General features: G+C 39.9%; 1 protein-coding gene across 1 annotated transcript in view; it reads left to right on the forward strand.

Moving 5' to 3' along the window:
- WDR63 (WD repeat domain 63) overlaps window positions 1-9,955 on the forward strand; it is a 50,133-nt gene that overhangs the window by 39,841 nt on the left and 337 nt on the right. The window contains exons 18-21 of the mRNA XM_004679529.2: window positions 780-910; window positions 2,936-3,140; window positions 4,978-5,069; window positions 6,071-6,193. Of these exons, the coding sequence (XP_004679586.2) occupies window positions 780-910; window positions 2,936-3,140; window positions 4,978-5,069; window positions 6,071-6,193 (551 nt within the window). The remainder of the gene's footprint in view (window positions 1-779; window positions 911-2,935; window positions 3,141-4,977; window positions 5,070-6,070; window positions 6,194-9,955) is intronic.

Genomic DNA, 9,955 nt, shown 5'->3' on the forward strand with positions numbered 1-9,955 from the left:
AAAAAAAAAAAAAGGCTTTCCACTGAGAATATCATCATATCATCTAAAATCCTTTCCTTCAAGGCCTTGCATGATCGGGGTCCTCTTTTTTTCCCTTCACTTCATGTTTCTCACACTGGGGTTACCAAACTCCAGTCCTCTGGACCCCTTCAAGTTTGTTAAGGAGGCAGAACTCTTCCCTCCTCAGGACGTTGCTGCAGTTGCTCGCTCTGTCTGAAATCTCCCCCACACCAAAACCCTTGAACCGCCACTCTGGCATACATGACTCATCCTCAGAGGAGCCTCTCTGACCCTGCAGTCCACATTATGAATGCCCTTTGCCATTCTTTCTTATAATAGTTTTTCCTTCATCACACTTTCACATTTTTCATTATTCTGGAACCTGTTTGTTACAAGTAGATGTCACCCCCACCTGACTGGAAGCTCCACAGGGGCAGGATTATATGCATGTGTGAGCCATTGTTTACCCAGCCATCTACAGGATCTAGCTTGCACAGGTAACCCACAAATCTTTATTGACTGAGTGAATTAATGTTTTTCTGTGAGCCTGAATAGTGACCTTGGTGGGAAATTCCCTGGACTTTCCATAAAAAGATAAGCAGCTGTCTCCTGACTGATTCAATCACCTCAGCTCGAGTTCTCTCTCAACTTTGGACCTCATTCATCAAGTCCCAGAACTATTTTTTTTGTCCCCAGGAGGGCTGTCCATACTTCTGGTGGAAAGGTAAACAGTATTGTTAATGATAAAAATGATCATTTCCTCTTTTGCACTCCAATAGCCAAGAAGCCAGTGAGTCTTTACACCGTCCATGATGGAACCGTCCACACTGTTCAAAGATCTCCATTTTACAGTGACATTGTTCTCACCATTGGGGGATGGAACGTGGCCATCTGGAAAGAAGGTGTTATGGTTAGTTGCCTACAAAACAGAGGAGTGGGTGTGTGGTCCTTTGTGTGTGGTCCTGAGAAAGACAATGGGAACGACAGACTGTACTGACATAACAGTGCCTTTGGAACACTTCAGAAAATTTGGAACAGATGGCTGGAGCACGAGCTTGTTCACAGAACTTCTATAAGCCTTTTGAAAACACAGAATTTGCTCTTCTGTCCTGAGGGAAGTAAACAACATTTAGAAGTCCCTTTTCTCTGAAATCTGGGTCTTTTTATTTGATCATGTACTTATAAAAGTACTTATTAGTAAATACATTTCTTGTATTGTTTGGTTGGATTTTTTTAATCGAAGTAACACTGCATTACAACATTATATATGATGCTGGTGTGCTTCATTAAAAACCAACACGTGTATATACTATATTAAGTTCACCACTGAAAGTCCCTTTCTAGCCTTTTCCCTAACACCCTTTTTCTTGACAACACATATAGTGGGCCATTGATTTGGATTGTGTTTTTTCCTCCCCTAAAGACACAAGGTGGTGTGTTCATGACTGTATGAAGTCCCAGGAGAAACACTGGGTCCTTTCTCTTTGCTTCTGTACCAATATTATGTCAGCAGGTGCAGAAAGTGAGAGTAAGAAAGCTCAGGCATTCGAGGCATTACCTGACATTACCAGGCAGTCCAGAGACATATGTGGGCCAAATTAAGAAAGAGTCAGGAATCTGGGGTGGGGGGTCAGGATAAGAAAGGACCTAGAGCCAGGCACACAGAGCAAGTTGTCCATACTCCCAGTGGGAAGGTAAACAGTATTATTAAAATGATCTTTTCATTTTTGATCTCTGGAGCTATTGATCAAATCCAGTGATGTAAGGGTTAAAGTGGAGAGTGCTTTTGATGGGACTGTAAATGTATATGTGCTTTGATGAGTAGTTTAGGATTATAAAAATCTGAATTACGTATATATTTTACTGCTGGAATATAAATATTTTCTTGGAATAAACTATGAATATATTCTTACATTTAAGAGTTGCATTTCTGGGACTCTAATTTACACTGATACTGGAAAAATAGTATGTATAGGAGTATACATACACACTTGTCATTAAGAAAACTGGAAACTACTTAAGTATCCACAAAATGACTTCTATTTTATACCAGTGTACTTTTGTATGTTCAGTTTTTTCTTTTTTTTTTTTTACAATGAGCAAGTATTACCGTTATAGTTTAAAAAAAAAAAAAAGATAAAGAAAATTTAGGCAAGATTGTCTAGACTATGTAGGACCAGGAAGCTGGTTACCAGTGTCTGAAGGACCTGGGCAAAGTGCCAAGAGCCGGTTTGGAATTCACTGCTAGGGAGTGAGTCTGTAACCTCTGTTCCCTGCAGGAAAGTTTCTTATGCTTGTATTGGAGGCTATGAGACAGTACTAGAGTTTAGTTCAGGTCTACAAGTCAGTAAATGCTCACACCTGGATGCCTGGTAGAACATGACAGTGGGGAGAAACGTTCTGATCTTTTCTCCCTATGAAAACCTCCCAAAGAGTGAATTACCCCACGGTCAAATAAAAAGGAGATGATCTTATGATGCTTTGCTATTCTAGAATCTCTTCCAAGTAACATTCGACTTTCTATTTTCATTTTCTGGCCACCAAGCTGTTTCCATGGGAAGCTTTACAACTGCCAGCAAAATATAAGAACAAGCAAAATTTCCTTGTAGTCTTTATTTGACTAATAGCCTCCAATCTCCATAGAAATAACAATATAGTTTAGCCGTAGTTGGGCTCTTAGAACCATCAACAGTGCAATTAAAAGGATGGATCTTCTCTAGCAAGCCAGTAAAATGGGGGAGGGAGATATTATATGAACATAGAGCTGGCATTATATAAAAATGCTGCCAAAAAATAAAAAGAAATAAGAAGACTATGTTGATACAAGGTTACTAGTCTGTGATGATAGCTATTTTTGACTTGTACTTAAAGAGAGACATAAATATCTCTCAGGTGATAACACATGTAATTTGTCTTCCAAAATGTTTGTTTAAAGAGTGGACCCTTACTTCAGTCATCCTGTGCACCAAAAAGATACACCTCAGGACACTGGTCCCTCACCAGGCCTGGAGTCTTCTATATCGGCCGAGAAGATGGATACATTGATATCTGGGATCTTCTGGAGAAAACCCACGAACCAGCTATGTCACAAAATATTTGCATAACTATGATCACCTGCATCAAGCCCTGGACCTTTTCTGGTACGTTAGTTCTGATCTAACCAGCTAAGTCATTTCGCCTCTTTGGTGCATCACAGGAGCATTTTGACTTTCATCTGGGAAGCCTCCAGTGATTTCTCAGATTCCTGTCAGTCATCCTAGCCCGTCTTTTTCTGTTCTTTTCCCCTCATCCTTTCACTCTCTCTCACATGCAAGTCTTGGATATGACTGGAGCTGCTCTATTTTCTTCATCAACTATTACTTCTGAGACATTTGGTATACCAAGCAGAGGCTGGTTTGGGACCACACAACAAGAGCATCTTCATCTTCTCCAGAATAGTTCCTATTTTGCTATCTACTGCTGTTTGTTTTCCTAACAGAATAAGTTTTACATCTTTAATTTTTTCATTATAACACATTTTTTTGTCATATTATCACTCTTAGGCTCTCCTTTGGACACTCAGGTAATTTTTCCCCAAGAGATCAAATGACTCTCTGGGTCATCTAGCTATTTCAACTTTAGAACTTATGTGTGTGTGTATATTCTTAAATTTTTATTTTGCATGGAAAAACTGGGGTGTAGGCCAGAGGTGCAGGGGGTGAGAAGATTCACCAGAGACAGAGTGGGGAACAGAACAGGCAGATGTACTGAAATACACTGCCAAGAAAAAAATAAAATAAAACAAGTAGAAATAGGAGGCTGTATCTATGGAATATTAATTTATTTCCATTGACTCAATTTCTGTTTCACCCAAACACTACTTATCTATATAGATACAGCATGTGTATATGTGTGTGTGTGTGTGTGTGTGTCATTCTTATAAAGACACTTCCCTTTGTTTCCACAGGTTTACAGGCATAAAATTGCCTTTCTATCCATTTGTCAATCAGAAACATTACATTAAAAAATTCAGTATTCAGGGATCTTCCTGGTGTCATAGAGGTTAAGCCTCAGAGCTATCACACTGATACTGCTGGGGCCTGAGATCCATCCCCAGCCAGGGGGATGACCCACATGGCATGGCAGACCTCTCCTGACCTGCCCACTGCTGCCCCTCAGCAGTGTATTTCAGTAGATCTGCCTGTTCTGCTCCCCACTCTGCCTCTAGTGAATCCTCTCACCCCCACACCTCTGGCCTGTAACCCAGTTCTTGTATGCATAAATAAATAAATCTTAATATCAGTATTCAGAATCTTGAGTGTCACAGTCTGATATCTAACTGCTAAGGCCTGTGTGTCACTATTGTTATCTTTGCTAGAAAATGTTTTTTGTGTGTTACAGGGACTATAAGTCTAAGATATTTAGCAGTTTGGATCTTCTGAAAATGAGAACCACCAGATGATAAGGTTGATCATTCAAATTCTTATACACATTTGTATTTTATATCCATTTTAAGTGACACCCAAAGGAAGAAAATTTTTTTTTTTAAATCATAAGACTGTGCTTTGAAATTCATCTAGATAATGTTATCCTTTAGTCCTTTCCTGTGTCTTTGGTGAAAATAGGCTTCCTGATTTTTCTTTGAGAATCTTCCCATGTGTTATCCCTGCTCTCTCCTCATCTGCTTAGCAGGCTCAGCCAGAGGGAGGGTACACCTCAGCTCGGAGCCACAGTCTTTATTCAACACCAGGAAAACAAGATTTGAAGCGGACAGGGTGGCTTACAAAAGCTCAGGGTCTCAGCTTTCATTTCATCAACTGGAAAAAATGACTTTGACGTGTTAACATGATCCCCGTCGAGAATGTCTGTGAAGATGCCAAGGTCGTTGTAACCACCACAGGCCTCTCAGGAGACCGAAACCACATATTTGATGTTGAACCTCTAGGATGGGTTTGCAATTGCTGAGTTGTTCTCCCTCTCATGTTTTTAATCTTTCAGTTAAGCAGCAATTTATAGCCATCGCTGATTATTATGGAACCCTGCATATATTAGAAATTCCTTGGACATTAAGTCACCCTTCCAGCAATGAGGTTAGTAACTTGTGGCTTTAAGGATGTGAGCAGATATTGCTGATGCGTGTTTTAAAAGTGTGTTCAGAAATGATAACATTTTGATGTTATAAGAAACCAAGAGAGTCATACAATAAAAAATAAGGGGCTATATATTTCTGCTGTATGATTTGAATCTAGGACAAATCAATTCTAACAAGAGGGAAGCCAAGTGATTGAAATGCAGATTCAAGGGAGAATTGATCTGGAGATTCAAAACCAAAGGTTTTTTAGGTTGTAACTGAAACATGGGATCCTGTTCTAGAACACCCTTCCCTAAGGGCTCTGCTGACATTTTCATGCATCCTTCCCTTGTTGACCTGTACCCCAACCTACCCCAACTTGGTGTACTACAAGTAGCAATATTCTGCCTCTCCCTAACCACCAACAAGCATGTCAGACCATACTAGCTGTGAGGTTATAAAAGGCAAATCAATGAATCAATGAACAGAAATATATATAACCAATATTAAAGATTGCGATCCGCTGTATGTCCCAAGCATGTCAGTGTATACTGGAGGACTGAAAGCTTTCTCTCCTCTGGTCGCCTTACCAAGCCTTTTGCTGACTTTTCTGCTTATGTCTACAAGCTAAGCCCTCCAAGGGCCTGCTCTATTTCCAGTCCCATAAGAGTCTATGTGGGGTTTCCCTGTTTGGTTGATGATGTGAAACTTCCCTGTCTTAGATATGGAATGAAGGCAAGGGAGTGGGAGTTGGGGAGAGTAACCCTGAATATTCATCTATAAAATTGAAATTGTTGCAGCTTTCTTTTTCCAAACCTACTCTCTTCCTGAAATCCTTTATTTGCAGTGCTCTAAATCTTAGCAAACTAGCACCCAAATTGAGTTAGTGACTTTGAGAGTCTCCCAAAGTAGACACTCTACCTAATAAATTACAAGCTGTAGGAATTCTTCCAGAGTCCTGTAGAAAACACGGAGATTTTCATGTCAACATCCCCTTCCTCGGGTATTTGTTTCTAACAGGCATCAAGTATAAACTACTACTTTGAAAGAGAAGTCAAGCATCTGGAATATGTGGAACAGCGAAAACTAATTCGTGAGCAAGAAAAGAAAGAGATGGAGCTGGAAAGGGAGAAGAAAAAAGTTGTAAGTTAAATTTTAGAAATGACCATTTCCTTCCTTTAACTCCATTGGAAATTTTTATTTGGCTTTTCCGATAGCTTCAGTAGGAAAATTACATCTTGTCACATTTTTTTTGTTTTTTCTCATTTCCTTGCTAACTATAAGCAAGAATTGCCAACTGGACACCTAGCAAAATTTTTTCCAGTCAGATTTCTGAAATTTTCTTTATCTTCAGACTCTCTTATATAGAATAGTATGTATGTATCATTTATAGATACAATGATTCAAATTTTAAATGTTTTCATTGGGATAGACCTTTAACATCTGGTGAATAAATTCACTCAAATGGATCACACAAGAAGAGTGGACTATAGAATCAAGTCAGATGGGCTCTAATCCCAGTTACAACATATGAGATCTGGAGCAAGGCTCTATTCATTGCCAACCTTCTGCTCTCAGTATTTAAGGTGGAAATATTAATAATTACCTTTCAGGCTCACTGTATGGCTTTCAATTAAGTAACATGCCAAATGTCATTAAATGGGGCTAGGATACAGACGGAGAGATAAGAGCCCTATAATATACATACTAGATATACTCAATATATGGTTGAGCTAGAAGGATAATTTGGTACAGGCCTCATCTACTTTGAATTCTATCTAAAGGGAATCTAAAGGCCTGAAAGCACCTGGGTTCCTCTTTCTCAGATCTGAATTTTGTCTCTCTGTTGATCTTTCTTTGCCTGCTGGAACTTTTAAATATTCTGTGACCAGCTCTACTTTCTTTCCCACCTAAGACCATCTCAGTACATATTTGTTCTTTTCTCTTGCTCATTCCCTTCTTTTGTCACCACCACTTTCTCCAGTGATACCACCCATAGTTTCCTTTTAGCTCTTAGTGTCCTCCAGCATAATTATGTATGAGAATCTAGGCTTCAGTCAGAAACACAGGATGTGAGAGTATGTTGATACACTGTTTTAGCAAATACATTCATATTACCTCTTATTGATAGATACCAATTAGGGTATTGAAACCAGATGACCTTATTTCCAAAACATTGTTTAGTGATGCCAAGGTTTAAAAGAATACCAATGAATTAGCTTTTCACTGCTTTCCCATGATACAAAAAAAAATGGTCTTGCTCTGTTCTTTTGTGAACTTAACAAACATTGTTTGAAATTCTGCTGTGGGAGGTAATCTGCCACCCATCCTCACACAAGCTATTATCCACGATTACTATGAGTGTTCAAGTAACATAGCAACAGCCCCTAATTATCCACATCCTGTCAAAGCAGGTAGAATTGTAGATAATTCAAAAATAATTTGCATGTGAAATACTTGCAAACACCTGAATATTATATGACATTAGTCCTTCCTTATCCAGTTTCCATTCATGGATACAGTTACCCGTGGTCAATCACAATGCAAAAATATTACATACAAGAGATCCTGTGAGGGGAAGAGAGAGAGAGCAAACTCATTCACTTAACTTTTATGACAATAGATTATTGTCATTTTTCTGTTTTATAATTATTTTTGTTCATCTTTACTGGACCTAATTTATAACTTGGACTTTATCACAGGTATGTAAGTATAGGAAAAACATGTCTGTCTAATTTGGTAATATCTGTAGCTTCAGATACCCATTTGGGATCCTGATCATACCCCCTGTGGAAGAGAAGAGATTACTGTTATTAAATCTTGAATTTTTTATCATGCTTTAAATTTCCAAAACTTGTCCAACTCCTTGTAACTTCAGTTCCATTTGACATGCTATCCTCTTTTAAGTAGAACTGCTATTTCTTACATTTTTCTCTCGACAGTTGTGGATACATGAATGAATTAAAAGGGTTCCTCTGCTCCATTTAGAGCATGAAAAGGGTCATTAAAGAAAAACAACTGATGTTAGTCAGAAATATCTCCTTATAAGCAACCTCTGATAAAAAGGAAAATGGGAATAAACTGTAATAACCTCAGAGGATTACAGGAGGGATTAAATGAGGAAAGTATTTTGAACACTTATCCAATAACTGGCCCATAGGAAGTGCTAATGAATGTTCGCTGTTAGTAGAGGGTAGGGGAGATCACATATCTGTCCAGCTGTGTGCCCCCAGCTGTCAGGGATTAAGCTGTTCATTTCAACACACAAATGAGAGGAAAATCATACACCTATCTCTTTATAAATATTGAGTCCTGATCAGCTCACTTCTTGAAAAATAATATTGATTACATCTCTTAACAGCATGTGAAATGGGGGTTTTCTGACTGGAATTTTAGCTGAGGAACCACAGATGGAAGTATCAGTTTCCATGTGAGCCATAAACTAGGCCATCTGTGTGGGACTTGGAAGAGGGAGTTCAAAAGAATTTTGCAACATTTAGTCAGTTACCCACATTCCAGGCTTCATTTAGGAGGGAGGGGAGGGCAGAAAGAAGAAGACATAGGAAAAGTGAGAATTTAGGGGTGGGGGGAGTGTCAAAGAGCCATATATCCCTTAATACCTATTTCTGAAGTGCCAGACTCTGTGAGGAGACATTTAAGAAGACCACGCTAGAAATAGGTACCTGGCCTGGATTGACAATGGGTGTCTGACACCTAGCAGGAGTGACCAGGTTAGGAGTCATCACCAAGGGAGCAGAGTAGACTATCAGAGGGGAGTTTAGGGACCCAGGGAGGAGGGCCTGATCCCTAAAATGACCTCAGGCAAGTGACAGCTGCTCTGAAAGGAAGCAGAGAGAGGGCTGGTGGGCAATGCACTTCTGACAGCAGAGTGAAGAGGCTGAGTTGTCCACAGAAGGGGTGGGTGCTCACAAAGCAGCCAGGCTCAAGTCAGAAGCTGCCAGACTTGCTAAGCAGGTGAGGTGACTCTGCAGAGGTACACATGGGGGACATTGGAGGGTCCAGAGACAGTCTCCATTTTGACTCTCAACTGGCCTGGATCTTCACATTTTCTTATATCCAAAAGTGACAGGAAATGTTAAGGGCTCGGTCACAAATATTACAAAGGATAGTGGGCAGAGGGGAACATTTTCCATTCACAGTCCTGCTCTTTTTATAAAGGCGTGATTGTAGCTAATACACATTAAGAGCTCCCTGGTGCCAGGCACTATTCTAAGGACTTGACATGTTTAATTATGAAATAGGCTCATTTATTAGACACCAGGAATCTGAGAAGGCGAGCACTAGGAGAGGGGAAAGCAAACACAGAAGAAATACAGCAGACAAAGGGAGGAGAATGCCAGTCACTGTGAGCACAATGCCCAAAGAAGGAAAATATTTCAAAAAATAGTTTCTGAAGAAACCTGAATAAACTGAATACTGGTCTCTCGGTGGCTCTAAGAGAGGACTTTGTGACAAAGTAAAAGTCACTGGAAAACAATAGGAAGAGAGAGAGGACACAGAGGAGAAACAAAGGCACCCCCAGGATGACACAAAGCAAGATGAAATTCCTCTAAAGTTCATCTGAAAGAAGACCTACTTGAGAAGGGAAATTTTTAAAAATCATGATTGTCCCAGCAGAGCTCACCATGAATTAAATGCCCCAGTAATTAAGTCAGAGCAGTGCGAATATAAACATGAGCAGATCAAAGAACAGAACAGATTATTCAGCACGTGGCATTGGGTAAATTAGCCGAATAATTGGTCCCTGTTGGCGGTTCTGCTCTCAGCCTGCTCCTCCCACAGCTGGCCACAGAGCTCACAAGCCAGCCTGGAAGCCCCTCTGAATCCCCTTCCGTTCAACACCTGCCATTTGTTCCACCTCCGGGTTTGCTTGTTGCTTGGATC

The sequence above is a fragment of the Condylura cristata genome, unplaced genomic scaffold (assembly GCF_000260355.1).
Source record: "Condylura cristata isolate star-nosed mole 26May11 unplaced genomic scaffold, ConCri1.0 scaffold00008, whole genome shotgun sequence".
NCBI lineage: Eukaryota > Metazoa > Chordata > Mammalia > Eulipotyphla > Talpidae > Condylura > Condylura cristata.